Source organism: Procambarus clarkii, chromosome 85, assembly GCF_040958095.1.
Source record: "Procambarus clarkii isolate CNS0578487 chromosome 85, FALCON_Pclarkii_2.0, whole genome shotgun sequence".
Taxonomy (NCBI): Eukaryota; Metazoa; Arthropoda; class Malacostraca; order Decapoda; family Cambaridae; genus Procambarus; species Procambarus clarkii.
This window is the reverse complement of record NC_091234.1, coordinates 12,072,839-12,092,945: the sequence shown is the minus strand read 5'-3', so window position 1 is coordinate 12,092,945 and position 20,107 is coordinate 12,072,839. Positions and strand designations below refer to the sequence as shown.

Genomic DNA, 20,107 nt, shown 5'->3' with positions numbered 1-20,107 from the left:
ACCACAACAATCAATAGTGTAGACAACTACACTATCGCTAGTGCAGACAACCACACTATCACTAGTGTAGACAACCACCACTATCACTGGTGCAGACAACCACACCCATTACTAGTGTAGACAACCACACCCATCACTAGTGTAGACAACCACACCCATCACTAGTGCAGACAACCACACTATCGCTAGTGTAGACAACCACACCCGTCACTAGTGTAGACAACCACACTATCACTAATGCAGACAACCACACCCATCACGAGTGTAGACAACCACACCCATCACTATTATAGACAACCACAACAATCAATAGTGTAGACAACCACACTATCGCTAGTGTAGACAACCACACTATCGCTAGTGTACACAACCACACTATCGCTAGTGTAGACAACCACACTATCGCTAGTGTAGACAACCACATTATCGCAAGTGTAGACAATCACACTATCTCTAGTGTAGACAACCACACTATCGCTAGTGTAGACAACCACACTATCGCTAGTGTAGACTACCACACTATCGCTAGTGTAGACAACCACATTATCGCTAGTGTAGACAACCACACTATCTCTAGTGTAGACAACCACACTATCGCTAGTGTAGACAATCACACTATGGCTAGTGTAGACAACCACACTATCGCTAGTGTAGACAACCACACTATTGCTAGTGTAGCCAACCACACTATCGCTAGTGTAGACAACCACACTATCGCTAGTGTAGACAACCACACTATCGCTAGTGTAGACAACCACACTATCACTTGTGTAGACAACCACACTATCGCTAGTGTAGACAACCACACTATCGCTAGTGTAGACAACCACACTATTGCTAGTGTAGCCAACCACACTATCGCTAGTGTAGACAACCACACTATCGCTAGTGTAGACAACCACACTATCGCTAGTGTAGACAACCACACTATCGCTAGTGTAGACAACCACACTATCGCTAGTGTAGACAACCACACTATCGCTAGTGTAGACAACTCCACTATCGCTAGTGTAGACTACCACGCTATCACTAGTGTAGACAACCAAACTATCGCTAGTGTAGACAACCAAACTATCGCTATTGTAGACAACCAAACTATCGCTAGTGTAGACAACCACACTTTTGCTAGTGTAGACAACCACACTATCGCTAGTGTAGACAACCACACCCATCACTAGTGCAGATAACCATACTATCACGAGTGTAGACAACCTCACCAATTACTAGTGGAGACAACCACACTATCACTAGTGCAGACAACCACACTATCACTAGTGCAGACAACCACACTATCATTAGTGTAGACAACCACACCCATCACTAGTGTAGACAACCACACCCATCACTAGTGTAGACAACCACACCCATCACTAGTGTAAACAACCACACCCATCACTAATGCAGACAACCACACTATCGCTAGTGTAGACAACCACACCCGTCACTAGTGTAGACAACCACACCCATCACTAGTGATGGGTGTGGTTGTCTACACTAGTGATGGGTGTAGTTGTCTACACTAGAGATGGATGTTGTTGTCTACACTAGCGATAGTGTGGTTGTCTGCACTAGTGATGGGTGTTGTTGTCTACAATTGTGATGGGTGTGGTTGTCTACACTAGTGATGGGTGTTGTTGTCTACACTAGTGATGGGTGTGGTTGTCTACACTAGTGATAGTGTGGTTGTCTACACGAGTGATGGGTGTGGTTGTCTACAATTGTGATGGGTGTGGTTGTCTACACTAGAGATGGATGTTGTTGTCTACACTAGCGATAGTGTGGTTGTCTGCACTAGTGATGGGTGTTGTTGTCTACAATTGTGATGGGTGTGGTTGTCTACACTAGTGATGGGTGTTGTTGTCTACACTAGTGATGGGTGTGGTTGTCTACACTAGTGATGGGTGTGGTTGTCTGCACGAGTGATGGGTGTGGTTGTCTACACTAGTGATGGGTGTGGTTGTCTACACTAGTGATAGTGTGGTTGTCTGCACTAGTAATGGGTGTGGTTGTCTACACTAGTGTAGACAACCTCACCCATCACTAGTGTAGACAACCTCACCCATCACTAGTGTAGACAACCTCACCCATCACTATTGTAGACAACCACAACAATCAATAGTGTAGACAACTACACTATCGCTAGTGCAGACAACCACACTATCACTAGTGTAGACAACCACCACTATCACTGGTGCAGACAACCACACCCATTACTAGTGTAGACAACCACACCCATCACTAGTGTAGACAACCACACCCATCACTAGTGCAGACAACCACACTATCGCTAGTGTAGACAACCACACCCGTCACTAGTGTTGACAACCACACTATCACTAATGCAGACAACCACACCCATCACGAGTGTAGACAACCACACCCATCACTATTATAGACAACCACAACAATCAATAGTGTAGACAACCACACTATCGCTATTGTAGACAACCACACTATCGCTAGTGTACACAACCACACTATCGCTAGTGTAGACAACCACACTATCGCTAGTGTAGACAACCACATTATCGCTAGTGTAGACAACCACACTATCTCTAGTGTAGACAACCACACTATCGCTAGTGTAGACAACCACACTATCGCTAGTGTAGACTACCACACTATCGCTAGTGTAGACAACCACATTATCGCTAGTGTAGACAACCACACTATCTCTAGTGTAGACAACCACACTATCGCTAGTGTAGACAACCACACTATCGCTAGTGTAGACAACCACACTATTGCTAGTGTAGCCAACCACACTATCGCTAGTGTAGACAACCACACTATCGCTAGTGTAGACAACCACACTATCGCTAGTGTAGACAACCACACTATCGCTAGTGTAGACAACCACACTATCGCTAGTGTAGACAACCACACTATCGCTAGTGTAGACAACCACACTATCGCTAGTGTAGACAACCACACTATTGCTAGTGTAGCCAACCACACTATCGCTAGTGTAGACAACCACACTATCGCTAGTGTAGACAACCACACTATCGCTAGTGTAGACAACCACACTATCGCTAGTGTAGACAACCACACTATCGCTAGTGTAGACAACCACACTATCGCTAGTGCAGACAACCAAATCCATCATTAGAACCCCTAATTGATGCAAAGCACTATGTAAAATTTCTCCTTTACGACTGAAGAAATATACATATATATTTAATATATATATTAACAATATAATCAATATTATATAAAGTACAGATGAACCTGATCACTTATAAAACAAAATCCAAATACTGTCTCTCCCAGAATATATATCCACTACGACAAAACATAGAATGTCAGACTTATCTCCCACAGATGTTATCTCTCCTGGTCCTTGAAAGCTACTGACTTACTAAGCGACAGGACTATAAATCATTGCATCTGCCCCGCGAAAAATTGCCAAAGTTACAAGTATTAAAATAAAACAAACAAAGAGAAATGTTGGCACCCCCACCAGCAACTTATTCTCCCACGAACAACTTGCCGATTAATGTTCAAACAATTATAAATCACCTACTGTTACCCACTTATGATCATTACAAATCATTACTTCCCACGGGAAACCCGAGCACACAAAGACAAAAAACAAATCATCCCACGGTACGTTGGGCCTAACTCCAAACATACAATGAAATATATAAACACACAATTTGTATACAATTATCAATGTACATATATATTGCATATAAAAATGTACATACACGCAAGCATATATCAGTACAAATTAATTTATTTAATTACGTATCTTAGAGGTGCGTAACACAGACAATCACTAGTACAGACAGCAATCACTAGGGCAGCCATCAATACCTAATGCAAACAAGAATCATTACAGCAGCCAACAATCACTAGTGCAGCCAACAATCACTAGTACAGACAACAATTGCTAGTGCAGACAACAATCACTAGTGCAGACAATAGGTAGTGCAGACAACAATCACTAGTGCAGACAACAATCACTGGTGCAGACATCAATAGGTAGTGTAGAAAACAATAACTAGTGCAGACAAAAATAGGTAGTGCAGACAGCAATTGCTAGTGCAGACAACAATAGGTAGTGCAGACAACAATCACTAGTGCAGACAACAAACACTAGTGCAGACAACAATAGCTAGTGCAGCAATCAATACCTAATGCAAACAACAATCACTGGTGTAGACAACAATCATTAGAGCAAACAACAATCACTAGTGCAGGCAACAATCACCAGTGCAGGCAACAAACGCTTGTGCAGACAACAATCACTAGTGCAGGCAACAATCACCAGTGCAGGCAACAATCACCAGTGCAGGCAACAATCTCTAGTGCAGGCAACAATAGCTAGTGCAGACAACAATCACTAGTGCAGACAACAATCACTAGTGCAGACAACAATCACTAGTGCAGACAACAATCACTAGTGCAGACAACAATCACTAGTGCAGACAACAGTAGCTAGTGCAGACAACAATCACTAGTGCAGACAACAATCACTAGTGCAGACAACAATCACTAGTGTATACAACAGTAGCTAGTGCAGACAACAGTAGCTAGTGCAGACAACAATCACTAGTGCAGACAACAATCACTAGTGCAGACAACAATCACTAGTGCATACAACAGTAGCTAGTGCAGACAACAGTAGCTAGTGCAGACAACAATCACTAGTGCAGACAACAATCACTAGTGCAGACAACAATCACTAGTGCATACAACAATCACTAGTGCATACAACAGTAGCTAGTGCAGACAACAGTAGCTAGTGCAGACAACAATCACTAGTGCAGACAACAATCACTAGTGCAGACAACAATCACTAGTGTATACAACAGTAGCTAGTGCAGACCAGAGTCACTTGGTCGGACATCAACAACTATCTCACTCATTGTCAGACAGATCTTCAGTAATATTAACATAAAACAATATTGTTACTTGATATTAAATATATAATATATATACATCGTTGAGTGAGAGTGCCTGAAGAACTGATCAGTGTACCGTTGTGGGGGCAGGTAGCGAGGATCGGCCAACATAACGACTGCTTCCTCGCCTCAGACACTGATAGAGGCACGTACCGTAAGAAGACGGACGAGTACCCATACCTGAAGAAGGAAACACTTTACCTCTCCATGGGTGGTGAGACTTGCGCGAAAAACCCCCGCAGGTTAGTGTATGATCAGTAACCACTGCTGCCTCAAACATGTCCCCAGGTCAGTCCTGTTGATGATCAGTAACCACTGCTGCCTCAAACATGTCCCCAGGTCAGTCCTGTTGATGATCAGTAACCACTGCTGCCCCAAACATGTCCCCAGGTCAGTCCTGTTGATGATCAGTAACCACTGCTGCCCCAAACATGTCCCCAGGTCAGTCCTGTTGATGATCAGTAACCACTGCTGCCCCAAACATGTCCCCAGGTCAGTCCTGTTGATGATCAGTAACCACTGCTGCCCCAAACATGTCCCCAGGTCAGTCCTGTTGATGATCAGTAACTACTGCTCATCACATCACACTGACCTACTTGCTCGTCACATAACACACTGACCTACCTGCTCATCACATAACACACTGACCTACCTGCTCATCACATAACACACTGACCTACTTGCTCATCACATAACACACTGACCTACTTGCTCATCACATAACACACTGACCTTCCAACTCATCACATCACACACTGACCTACCTGCTCATCACATAAAACACTGACCTACCTGCTAATCTCATAACACACTGACCTACTTGCTCATCACATAACATACTGACCTACCTGCTCATCACATAACACACTGACCTACCTAGTCATAACATAACACACTGACCTACTTGCTCATCACATAACACACTGACCTACCTGCTAATCTCATAACACACTGACCTACCTGCTCATCACATAACACACTGACCTACCTGCTCATCACATAACACACTGACCTACCTGCTAATCTCATAACACACTGACGTACTTGCTCATCACATAACACACTGACCTACTTGCTCATCACATAACACACTGACCTACCTGCTAATCTCATAACACACTGACCTACCTAGTCATCACATAACACACTGACCTACCTGCTAATCTCATAACACACTGACCTACTTGCTCATCACATAACACACTGACCTACTTGCTCATCACATAACACACTGACCTACCTGCTCATCACATAACACTGACCTACCTGCTCATCACATAACACACTGACCTACCTGCTCATCACATAACACACTGACCTACCTGCTCATCACATAACACACTGACCTACCTGCTCATCACATAACACACTGACCTACCTGCTCATCACATAACACACTGACATACTTGCTCATCACATAACACACTGACCTTCCTACTCATCACATCACACACTGACCTACCTGCTCATCACATAACACACTGACCTACCTGCTAATTTCATAACACACTGACCTACCTGCTAATCTCATAACACACTGACATACCTAGTCATCACATAACACACTGACCTACCTGCTAATCTCATAACACACTGACCTACCTAGTCATCACATAACACACTGACCTACCTGCTAATCTCATAACACACTGACGTACTTGCTCATCACGTAACACACTGACCTACTTGCTCATCACATAACACACTGACCTACCTGCTCATCACATAACACACTGACCTACTTGCTCATCACATAACACACTGACCTACTTGCTCATCACATAACACACTGACCTTCCAACTCATCACATCACACACTGACCTACCTGCTCATCACATAACACACTGACCTACCTGCTAATCTCATAACACACTGACCTACTTGCTCATCACATAACACACTGACCTACCTGCTCATCACATAACACACTGACCTACCTGCTCATCACATAACACACTGACCTACCTGCTCATCACATAACACACTGACCTACCTGCTCATCACATAACACACTGACCTACCTGCTCATCACATAACACACTGACCTACCTGGTCATCACATAACACACTGACCTACCTGCTCATCACATAACACACTGACCTACCTGCTCATCACATAACACTGACCTACCTGCTCATCACATAACACACTGACCTACCTGCTCATCACATAACACTGACCTACCTGCTCATCACATAACACACTGACCTACCTGCTCATCACATAACACACTGACCTACCTGCTAATCTCATAACACACTGACCTACCTGCTCATCACATAACACACTGACCTACCTGCTCATCACATAACACACTGACCTACCTGCTCATCACATAACACACTGACCTACCTGGTCATCACATAACACACTGACCTACCTGCTCATCACATAACACTGACCTACCTGCTCATCACATAACACACTGACCTACCTGCTCATCACATAACACACTGACCTACCTGCTAATCTCATAACACACTGACGTACTTGCTCATCACATAACACACTGACCTACTTTCTCATCACATAACACACTGACCTACCTGCTAATCTCATAACACACTGACCTACCTAGTCATCACATAACACACTGACCTACCTGCTAATGTCATAACACACTGACGTACTTGCTCATCACATAACACACTGACCTACTTGCTCATCACATAACACACTGACCTTCCTACTCATCACATCACACACTGCTCTACCTGCTCATCACATAACACACTGACCTACCTGCAAATCTCATAACACACTGACCTACTTGCTCATCACATAACACACTGACCTACTTGCTCATCACATAACACACTGACCTACCTGCTCATCACATAACACTGACCTACCTGCTCATCACATAACACACTGACCTACCTGCTCATCACATAACACACTGACCTACCTGCTCTTCACATAACACACTGACCTACCTGCTAATCTCATAACACACTGACCTACCTAGTCATCACATAACACACTGACCTTCCTACTCATCACATCACACACTGACCTACCTGCTCATCACATAACACACTAACATAGGCATGCGTCTCCTACTCCCCCAGATCCCACTCCCTACTGCCCAACAGCACTGAGGGAGATGGCGGAGCTTCACTACACCTACCTGAATATCGACTACAATCAAACTGTGATAAAAGATTGGAGGTCCCAAGGCTGCTTTAACAAGGTCAGTCGCTGCGGGCTGGGAGGCGAAGGTAAGTGGTGGTGACCGTGGGGGGGGGGGGGGGGGGGGTGTGTGATGGTGGTGACCGTGGGGGGAGGTGTGTGGTGGTGACCGTGGGGGGAGGTGTGTGGTGGTGACCGTGGGGGGAGGTGTGTGGTGGTGACCGTGGGGGGGAGGTGTGTGGTGGTGACCGTGGGGGGAGGTGTGTGGTGGTGACCGTGGGGGGGAGGTGTGTGGTGGTGACCGTGGGGGGAGGTGTGTGGTAATGGTGACCGTGGGGGGGAGGTAGGTGGTGGTGACCGTGGGGGGGGGGGAGGTGTGTGATGGTGGTGACCGTGGGGGGAGGTGTGTGGTGGTGATGTGTGTGGTGGTGGTGACCGTGGGGGGAGGTGTGTGATGGTGGTGACCGTAGGGGGGAGGTGTGTGATGGTAACCTTGGGGGGAGAGGTGTGTGGTGGTGTCCGTGGGGGGGAGGTGTGTGGTGGTGACCGTGGGGGGAGGTGTGTGGTGGTGACCGTGGGGGGAGGTGTGTGATGGTGGTGACCGTGGGGGGAGGTGTGTGATGGTGGTGACCGTGGGGGGAGGTGTGTGGTGGTGACCGTGGGGGGGAGGTGTGTGGTGGTGACCGTGGGGGGGAGGTGTGTGGTGGTGACCGTGGGGGGAGGTGTGTGGTGGTGGTGACCGTGGGGGATGAGGTGTGTGATGGTGGTGACCGTGGGGGGAGGTGTGTGGTGGTGGTGACCGTGGGGGGAGGTGTGTGGTGGTGGTGACCGTGGGGGGGAGGTGTGTGGTGGTGGTGACCGTGGGGGGAGGTGTGTGGTGGTGGTGACCGTGGGGGGAGGTGTGTGGTAGTGGTGACCGTGGGAGGGGGGAGGTGTGTGGTGGTGGTGACCGTGGGGGGAGGGGGAGGTGTGTGATGGTGGTGACCGTGGGGGGGGGGAGGTGTGTGGTGGTGACCGTGGGGGGAGGTGAGTGGTGTGTTACCTATCGTACGTTACGGCTCGTGACCCTGAAACAGCTAACAACAAAAAGGTCTAGGGTTACTAAAAAACTGCTGTTCACAAGAGCGGGGCACCAGTATAACCCCTTGATAAGTAATGAGCACGTTAATAAAAATCTTCCTTTAGGACTGAAAGAATAGATATAAAATCTTATATAAATATATATTACATAAATCTCAATAGCAAACAGATGATTATTTGGCCACAATATATCACATTAAAAATATCACTGTATCTTCCAGACATTAAATTAATATTATTATATGTATGGCTATGACAGAACAAAAATGTATAACTTAACTCCACCAGATGCTAACTCTCTGGCTCCGGATCAGCTACTGAATAACAATAACGCGGGAGTCAAAAACATTGCCTTGCCCCGCGAACAATTTGCCAAAGTTACAATATTTATTATTTCAACAATGGAGCAATACATTGTGACAAGAGTAATCTTAAATTAACTTAATGAATAATTAATACATATTGATATACAAAAATAAGGTAATTATTTCTTTACATAGTAATTAAAATACGCATACAGAGGGAAATAATGGCATGCTCACCCAGCAACGGACTATCCCACGACAATTTGCCAGATACAGTTCACTCAATTATTATTCACCTCTGTTACCCACATATGATCACATATAAATTATAAGTTCCCGTGGGAAAACTGAGCACACAAAGAAATAAAACAATCATTCCCACGATACGTTGGGCCTAACGCCAACACTGTAACATGAAATTACTTTTGCATAGAACATATAAGTATATCAATATACATACTTGTAATTTACACACAATTATAAATGTACATATTAATTTATTTACTTACGTATCTTATAGGGGTACGTAACACTTCCACCTCCAAGAAAAAAAATGCAATGGATTGAAGATCAATGGCATTTTTTTCGAAGTAAAAATGTTAAGTAAAAAGAAACATTTCATTTATGGTACATCAAAACTTCTTGACAAAGCATCAGCAATAACATTTTGCCTGCCTGGAATATGTTTGATTTCTACATTAAATTCCTGCAAAAACAATGACCAGCGCAGAATTCGTTGGTTCTTGACTTTCATCATATTTATAAAGATAAGGGGGTTGTGGTCTGTAAATACTAACACTTTGTTTCCTGACAAGTAATGTTTCCTGACAAGTAAATCTCAAACTTCTTAATTGACAATATAAGACCCAACGCCTCCTTTTCTACCACGGAATAATTCTTCTGAGCTGCATTAAATTTTCTAGAGTAATAATACACAGGATGCTCAATCTTATCTAAACCAACTTGAATAAGCACAGCACCTATTCCAACATCTGACGCATCAATGTGTAATATGAAAGGTTTATCAAATTGGGGACTAGCAAGAACAGGTGATGTGGACAATATGCCCTTTAGGTTCTGAAAAGCATTCTGACAATCTTGTGTCCACTGAAACTTTACTTGCTTGCGTAACAAATTTGTCAAAGGAGCAGCCACTGTGGAAAAATTTCTACAATAACGCCTATAGTATGCACACATACCAATAAACCGTTGGACTCCTTTCTTATTGGTTAACACTGGGTAGTCCACAATGGATTGAATCTTATCTTGTAAGGGAATAATCTTACCTTGCCCTACCTCGTGTCCAAGATAAGTTATTGTACCTCTTGCCCAACTACACTTATTCATATTTATGGTTAACTTTGCGGTTTGCAACACGGTAAACAAGTTCTTAAGGCCTAAGAGATGATCCGCCCAATTCTTACTGTACAAAACAATGTCATCAAGGTAGGCCCTACAATCTGGCACATCCTTGAGTAAGAAATTCATGAGTCTTTGAAAAGTAGCAGGTGCATTTCTCAAACCGAATGGCATGACATTAAATTCATACGCACCATCAGGTGTAACAAAAGCAGTAACCTCCCTAGCATACTCTGTTAATGGGATTTGGTAGTACCCTTTTGACAAATCAAGCTTACTTACATATTCGGCATGTCCTATGGACTCAATACATTCCTCCAACAAGGGTAAAGGAAAAACGTCCACAGTAGTGCGCTTGTTCAGTTTCCTGTAATCCACGCACAATCTCCAGGTTCCATCTGGTTTTGGCACTAACAAACACGGAGAGCTCCAAGTACTTTGACTTGGCCGAATGAAATCATGCAGGAGCAGATATTCCACTTCTGCTTGTATAATTTTCCTCTTTTCGGGATTCACTCGGTACGGATGTTGTCGAATGGGTGTGCTCTCCAGGAGCTGAATGTCGTGTGTGATGAGGTGGGTCTGTGTGGGAACCTCCCCAAACAGAGATGTATGGTTGTCCAGCAGAACCTGGAACTCATCACGTTGCTCCTCCTGTAAATGACATAGCATCTCCCTGCCATTGGAACTGGAACTGAGAAGTTGAATATTAACATCATGTCCCTCATTACAATTACCCTCAGGTGGTGACTCTTCCCGACTAAAACAACCTACTACACCAGGTCCAACATAAGCTTTTAATCTGTTAATGTGCACAGTCATTTGGGGTTCTGAAAGATTAGGGTTAATTAGTTTATAAGTTAGGTCTCCCACCTTTTCCACCACTTGGTAGGGTCCTGCGAACTTATGGGACATGGAAGTCCCCATACGAGGTTTCAAAACAACACCAAATCTCAGACATCAAACGACCTGATCTTAGCCTTGAACTTCTTGTCATATCTTACTTTCATGGCTTGTTGAGTCCTTCCCAGATGTTCTTTCGCCAACTCACGAGCCCGACACAACTTGTCCTTGACCTCACTCAAGTACAATCCACTCTGATGAACAGAGACATCTCCCAACAACTTTTCTTGTAGCATTTTTAGAGGACCTCTTACTTGGTGACCAAACACAAGTTCAAAAGGTGAACAGCCCAATGACTCTTGTAGCCCTTCTCTAGCAGCAAACAACACAAAGGGAAGATTCTCATCCCAATTACATGGATGAGTTTCTCCGGTTGTCCTCAACATTTGTTTTAAGGTCTGGTGGAAACGTTCAAGCCCACCTTGGCTTTGTGGATGATATGGACTGGATAATTTGTGCCGAATCCCTCGGGATTCGCAAAAAGTTCTGAAAACTTTAGAAACAAAATTTCCCCCATTGTCACTCTGAATAACTCTAGGCATTCCAAACAACGAAAAGAATCTTTCAAGACACTTGATGAGATTATGAGCTTTGGTATTCCGTAGAGCATAAGCTTCAGGAAATCTTGTAGTCATACACATGAGAGTGAACAAAAACATGTTACCCGATTTAGTCTTAGGTAAAGGACCTACACAATCAATTACAACATGAGTAAAAGGTTCATCAGGAACTACAATAGGTTGCAATGGTGCTCTAGGTACAGATTGATTTGGTTTACCAACAATTTGACAGGGTACACAGTTATGACAATATCTGACCACGTCTTTCTTTAACTTAGGCCAGAAAAAATATTTACATATCTTATGGTACATATTGGCGATACCTTGATGACCTCCCATGGGGTCGTCATGTGCAGCCTGCAGGACCTGCCTACGATACTCATTGGGGACAACGAGTTGGGTTCTAATCTCACAATCATCTGAAGAGGGAGTGCCCTTGGGTCTCCACCTTCTCATCAGAAGTCGATCCTTGAAGAAGAAACCCGTCCCTTCCTCCAATGCATCAACACTATCAGGAGCCTCAGAAATACACTTAATTAAACTAGGATCAGTAGTCTGTACAACACTTAAGGGCAATGACTCAGACTCAGCAGCGAGCGGGCGAGAACCTAGTAGCTTGATCTCTTTTCCCGATCGATCAGAATAAAATGGAGTCATAGCTACTTCGGCCTCACTCTCGACAACTGGTTCACTGGAGACAAGCGGGCAAGGTACAGATAGTTCAGCCTCCTCACCTTCACTTTCCTTGTGGTTTAGGTTCGGCGGGGCTTCTACTACGGCCTCACTCTCATTATCCAGTCGAGTCATAAAGGAATCCTCAAGATCCACCTCCCACTCCTTTACTGAAGGGGTCCTGGTCTTGGGAACAGCAACCTCAGTGAAGACAGGATTACTCTCACCTGTTTGTCCCATTGATCTAGTTACAACACAAGCAGGGTAAATAATATCATCATCTGCTTCTGGTTGAGCTAATACATTATTGGGTTTAGTTAACATGATGGGACACTTGGGCCCTACAACCTTTCGGTTGCCAAAATCATTACCTAGAATAATGTCTACCCCGGGAATGGGCAGTTGTTTACTTACACCAACATTACACCATCCTGAAGTATAGTTAGAATCAAGGTTAACTTGCATTAAGGACACCTGTTGCACACTACCTGCAATACCTTGGAGAAGCACAACTTCACCAAGATCTCGGGTGTCAACATCCGCAAGTACATTCTGGGTAATAAGAGACTGTGAAGCTCCAGTATCACGGAGTAATTGAACAGTCTTATGTCTACCATTATTACATAATAAGGTACCTGTGGAAATATATGGTTTAAATTCAGCCATCCAATTGGGACTGACTGTAATACATGAAGAATTAATAGGTTGCAATCCTTTACTCATAATAAGACCAGTTGGCCGTAGTTCAGGATGCAAGCTAAAACATGAAGAAATCACATGTCCCCTTCTCTTACAATGTGTACAATACTTGACAGTGGACACACTGGTAGAACCAACTGCCGGTTTAGAATTAGCATTACTAGGCTTAGATGATCCTGGCAATGGAGTAACAATCTTAGGGTTAGTAAGAGAAGAGTTCACGGGAGTAACTGTCGCACCAGGAGACTTATACTGATAAGGAGTTCTGTGAGCATTATAATTTACTCTACGACTAGGCTTAGGTGAAGTGGCCGTAAATTGGGCCTTAGTCAACAACTCGTGCTCATCAGCGAGCTTTGACAGCTCATAAATATCTGTTACATTCTTTTGTTCTGCCATAAAAGTAGACAACTTGTCTGGGAGACATGACAATACTTCTTCCATGATGAGAAGATTCTTTAAAGCATCAAACTCAGTGACTAAAAGTGACTTTAACCATCTGTTGCAAAAATTCGTCTTCTGACGAGTAAAATCTGCTATTGTCTGATCACTTACCCTCCTTAGGTTCGGAAACTTCTGCCTGTGTGCCTCTGGATTTAATTGATACGCATTTAAGATGCTTTTCTTTACAAATTCGTAATCAAAACTATGAGCGTCAGGTAGGGATGTAAAAACCTCCTGACTACGCCCCTTAAATTGAGACTGCATAATGGCTACCCACTGATCCCTTGGCCAGTTCATACTGATGGCAATTTTATAAAAATGTGCAAAGAAAACCTCAGGATCCTCCTCATTGAACTTGGGCAACTCTATATACTTATTCATCCTTATGGGATTATTATCACTATTTGTTGAAACATTACTAGTATTTCCATGCCCAGCTGCCATACGCTGTGTTTCAAGCCTTAAGTTAGTGTCAGCCATTTGTTGTTGAATCTCTTAATTGTTGCTTCTTTGTGGCTTCTAGTTGCAACTCAATTATACCTCTCTGGTTTTGTGCCGCAATTTCTAAACGCCTAGTCTCAAGCTCCCTCTGCCGAGCTTCAGCCTCTAATATTTGCTGTTGCTGTTGAGATTCAATCTCTCTTTGACGAGCTTCAGCCTCTAATATTTTCTGTTCTTTTTGAGCTTCAAGTTCTAATATTCTCTGTTCTTTTTGAGCTTCAAGCTTAGCATTGGCTATTTGCGCTTCTAACTCAAGACGCTTTAACGTCATCTGATCACTCGACTCCTCTCTTAACTCCTCCAGAATTTCTTCTTCTAACTCCCCATTCTCAACAAAATGTGTCACAATGACTTTCACAATTTGGGCTTTAACCATTCTATTGTTGGCGGTCAAATCCAAATGATTTGCCATTTGTATTAACTCAGTCTTTTTAAGGCTCTGAATCCCTTCAAAGTCTGGGTGAGCCAACAACGATACAACTTTCTCCTCCATCGTTATTAACACTTGGCACTTGATTCACAACAATAATTAAAACAATAGCACTGCACTACACTTCACTGTAAAATTGTCACCACACTGAAAATTCGCTTGGCCTCACTGCACAACAAAATATGCAGGATGACTTACCTCAAAATCGTGAAACGTTGTTACTTGACACACAGGAAGGCTTGCTTGGCACATGGAATAGTTCTTAAGAAACACACAGACACTTGACACACTGGTACCTAGGAAGGCAAGGTTAGATTAGCACAGTTAAGTTTAAATGGGAACAATATTTCCCGGCACAGGCCCATATAACTCTTTGTTACCTATCGTACGTTACGGCTCGTGACCCTGAAACAGCTAACAACAAAAAGGTCTAGGGTTACTAAAAAACTGCTGTTCACAAGAGCGGGGCACCAGTATAACCCCTTGATAAGTAATGAGCACGTTAATAAAAATCTTCCTTTAGGACTGAAAGAATAGATATAAAATCTTATATATCTTTTTTTTTTTTTTTTTTTTTGAGATATATACAAGAGTTGTTACATTCTTGTACAGCCACTAGTACGCGTAGCGTTTCGGGCAAGTCCCTGGAATACGATCCCAGCCGCGAACAATCGTTTTTTCATCCAAGTACACATTTTACTGTTGCGTTAAACAGAGGCTACAGTTAAGGATTTGCGCCCAGTAAATCCTCCCCGGCCAGGATACGAACCCATGACATAGCGCTCGTGGAACGCCAGGCGAGTGTCTTACCACTACACCACGGAGACTGTCGAATATATTACATAAATCTCAATAGCAAACAGATGATTATTTGGTCACAATATATCACATTAAAAATATCACTATCTTCCAGACATTAAATTAATATTATTATATGTATGGCTATGACAGAACAAAAATGTATAACTTAACTCCACCAGATGCTAACTCTCTGGCTCCGGATCAGCTACTGAATAACAATAACGCGGGAGTCAAAAACATTGCCTTGCCCCGCGAACAATTTGCCAAAGTTACAATATTTATTATTTCAACAATGGAGCAATACATTGTGACAAGAGTAATCTTAAATTAACTTAATGAATAATTAATACATATTGATATACAAAAATAAGGTAATTATTTCTTTACATAGTAATTAAAATACGCATACAGAGGGGAATAATGGCATGCTCACCCAGCAACGGACTATCCCACGACAATTTGCCAGATACAGTTCACTCAATTATTATTCACCTCTGTTACCCACATATGATCACATATAAATTATAAGTTCCCGTGGGAAAACTGAGCACACAAAGAAATAAAACAATCATTCCCACGATACGTTGGGCCTAACGCCAACACTGTAACATGAAATTACTTTTGCATAGAACATATAAATATATCAATATACATACTTGTAATTTACACACAATTATAAATGTACATATTAATTTATTTACTTACGTATCTTATAAGGGTACATAACATGGTGGTGGTGACCGTGGGGGGGAGGAGGTGTGTGGTGGTGACCGTGGGGGGGGAGGTGTGTGGTGGTGGTGACCGTGGGGGGGGGAGGTGTGTGATGGTGGTGACCGTGGGGGGAGGGGGAGGTGTGTGATAGTGGTGACCGTGGGGGGGAGGTGTGTAGTGGTGGTGACCGTGGGGGGGGGGGAGGTGTGTGATGGTGGTAACCGTGGGGGGAGGTGTGTGATGGTGGTGACCGTGGGGGGGGGGGAAGTGTGTGATGGTGGTGACCGTGGGGGGAGGGGGAGGTGTGTGATGGTGGTGACCATGGGGGGAGATGTGTGGTGGTGGTGACCGTGGGGGGAGATGTGTGGTGGTGGTGACCGTGGGGGGGAGGTGTGTGGTGGTGGTGACCGTGGGGGGAGGTGTGTGGTGGTGGTGACCGTGGGGGGGAGGTGTGTGGTGGTGACCGTGGGGGGGGAGGTGTGTGATGGTGGTGACCGTGGGGGGGGGGGGAAATGTGTGGTGGTGGTGACTGTGGGGGGGAGGTGTGTGGTGGTGGTGACCGTAGGGGGGGGGGAGGTGTGTGGTGGTGGTGACCGTGGGGGGGGGGAGGTGTGTGGGGGTGGTGACCGTGGGGGGGGGGAGGTGTGTGGTGGTGGTGACCGTGGGGGGGGAGGTGTGTGGTGGTGACCGTGGGGGGGGGGAGGTGTGTGATGGTGGTGACCGTGGGGGGGAGGTGTGTGGTGGTGGTGACCGTGGGGGGGAGGTGTGTGGTGGTGGTGACCGTGGGGGGGGAGGTGTGTGATGGTGGTGACCGTAGGGGGAGGGGGAGGTGTGTGATAGTTGTGACCGTGGAGGGGAGGTGTGTGGTGGTGGTGACCGTGGGGGGGGGAGGTGTGTGATGGTGGTAACCGTGGGGGGGAGGTGTGTGGTGGTGGTGACCGTGGGGGGGAGGTGTGTGGTGGTGGTGACCGTGGGGGGGGGGGGAGGTGTGTGATGGTGGTGACCGTGGGGGGAGGGGGAGGTGTGTGATGGTGGTGACCGTGGGGGGAGATGTGTGGTGGTGGTGACCGTGGGGGGGAGGTGTGTGGTGGTGGTGACCGTGGTGGGGGAGGTGTGTGATGGTGGTGACCGTGGGGGGGAGGTGTGTGGTGGTGGTGACCGTGGGGTGGAGGTGTGTGATGGTGGTGACCGTGGGGGGAGGTGTGTGGTGGTGGTGACCGTGGGGGGGAGGTGTGTGTGGTGGTGACCGTGGAGGGAGGTGTGTGGTGGTGGTGACAGTGGGGGGGAGGTGTGTGATGGTGGTGACCGTTGGGGGAGGGGGAGGTGTGTGATGGTATTGACCGTGGGGGGAGGTGTGTGGTGGTGGTGACCGTGGGGGGGAGGTGTGTGGTGGTGGTGACCGTGGTGGGGGGGGGGAGGTTTGTGGTGGTGGTGACCGTGGGGGGGAGGTGTGTGATGGTGGTGACCGTGGGGGATGAGGTGTGTGGTGGTGGTGACCGTGGGGGGGGGGAAGGTGTGTGGTGGTGGTGGTGGTGACCATGGGGGGAGGTGTGTTATGGTGGTGACCATGGGGGGGAGGTGTGTGGTGGTGGTGACCGTGGGGGGGGAGGTGTGTGATGGTGGTGACCGTGGGGGGGGGGAGGTGTGTGGTGGTGACCATGGGGGGAGGTGTGTGGTGGTGACCGTGGGGGCAGGTGTGTGGTGGTGACTGTGGGGGGGGAGGTTTGTGGTAGTGACCGTGGGGGGGGGAGGTGTGTGGTGGTGGTGACCGTGGGGGGGATGTGTGTGGTGGTGACCGTGGGGGGAGGTGTGTGGTGGTGGTGACCGTGGGGTGAGGTGTGTGGTGGTGGTGCTGACCGTGGAGGGGGGGGAGGTGTGTGGTGGTGGTGACCGTGGAGGGGGGGGGAGGTGTGTGGTGGTGGTGACCGTGGAGGGGGGGGGGGAGGTGTGTGGTGGTGGTGACCGTGGGGGGGGAGGTGTGTGATGGTGGTGACCGTGGGGGGAGGTGTGTGATGGTGGTGACCGTCGGGGGGGGAGGTGGTGACCGTGGGGGGGAGGTGTATGGTGGTGGTGACCGTGGGGGGGGAGGTGTGTGGTGGTGGTGACCGTGGGGGGGGAGGTGTGTGGTGGTGGTGACCGTGGAGTCTAGGGAGGTGTGTGATGGTGGTGACCGTGGGGGGGAGGTGTGTAGTGGTGGTGACCGTGGTGGGGGGGGGAGGTGTGTGGTGGTGGTGACCGTGGGGGGGAGGTGTGTGGTGGTGGTGACCGTGGTGGGGGGAGGTGTGTGGTAGTGGTGACCGTGGGGGGGGGGAGGTGTGTGGTGGTGGTGACCGTGGGGGGGGGGAGGTGTGTGATGGTGGTGACCGTGGGGGGGGAGGTGTGTGGTGGTGGTGGTGACCGTGGGGGGAGGTGTGTGGTGGTGGTGGTGACCGTGGGGGGTGAGGTGTGTGGTGGTGGTTACCGTGGGGGGGGAGGTGTGTGGTGGTGGTGTCCGTGGGGGGGAGGTGTGTGGTGGTGACCGTGGGGGGGGGAGGTGTGTGGTGGTGGTGACCGTGGGGGGGGGGGGGAGGTGTGTGATGGTGGTGACCGTGGGGGGGGAGGTGTGTGGTGGTGGTGGTGACCGTGGGGGGAGGTGTGTGGTGGTGGTGGTGACCGTGGGGGGTGAGGTGTGTGGTGGTGGTTACCGTGGGGGGGGAGGTGTGTGGTGGTGGTGTCCGTGGGGGGGAGGTGTGTGGTGGTGACCGTGGGGGGGGGAGGTGTGTGATGGTGATGACTGTGGGGGGGAGGTGTGTGGTGGTGGTGACCGTGGGGGGGGGAGGTGTGTGGTGGTGGTGGTGACCGTGGGGGGGAGGTGTGTGGTGGTGACCGTGGGGGGAGGTGTGTGGTGGTGGTGACCGTGGGGGGGGAGGTGTGTGGTGGTTGCAACCCGTTCTCACACAAGACAGCACATATATGACTTAATGCTTAAAGTCAATATGTTGAATATGAATTAGTAAATATGTGATATATTCCCAGTTACTTTTTTTTACCAAGGCCCAAACTCTTCCTCACGTACCAATTTACGTGTCACAGTACCCGTCCGTCAACATAGATAGCAGAATATTCGTGACTGGTTCAATTATAAGGAAAATTGTAGTTTTCAGGTCCCACATGGGTTGTGAAATTTACCTACTGTTGTCCATGCTCTTATAATATTACAGACCCGGCTATATCCTATTGAAGGCTCGTAGTTTTGTTTTGAGAAATATTAGTTGTTCTTAGTAAATTATAATAAGCACTATAAATTATTACATAGAATAACAGTGCTTCACCAATCAATATTATATACCATAGTTTGGCTTTAAAAATCTTTAAAGAATGTTTTGTAGGAACGCTAACAGAAAACGATGTTACATTTGAATGTCTATGGGGTAAACTACTGCAAACAGGACGGTATTGTGTCTACTATACCAACTATAGCTAGGATGGGTATATTGTCACCTACCGCCTGTTAGGTGGGAAAGGGGTCCAATACCACCCACAGGATGGGTATGAGGGTCACATCCACCCACAGGATGAGTATGGGGATCACATCCACCCACAGGAAGGGTATGGGGTC

General features: G+C 46.7%; 1 protein-coding gene and 1 long non-coding RNA gene across 2 annotated transcripts in view; both read left to right on the top strand.

Annotated features, from left to right (window-relative positions):
- LOC138358632 (uncharacterized) overlaps positions 1–5,146 on the top strand; it is a 120,358-nt gene extending 115,212 nt beyond the window's left edge. Inside the window, exon 3 of the long non-coding RNA XR_011225500.1 lies at positions 5,001–5,146. This is a non-coding gene — a long non-coding RNA (uncharacterized lncRNA). The remainder of the gene's footprint in view (positions 1–5,000) is intronic.
- A 2,854-nt stretch (positions 5,147–8,000) lies between these two features.
- Positions 8,001–20,107, top strand: part of LOC138358689 (uncharacterized) — a 59,437-nt gene continuing 47,330 nt past the window's right edge. Inside the window, exon 1 of the mRNA XM_069316844.1 lies at positions 8,001–8,105. Within this exon, the coding sequence (XP_069172945.1) occupies positions 8,019–8,105 (87 nt within the window). The 5' untranslated portion in view covers positions 8,001–8,018. The remainder of the gene's footprint in view (positions 8,106–20,107) is intronic.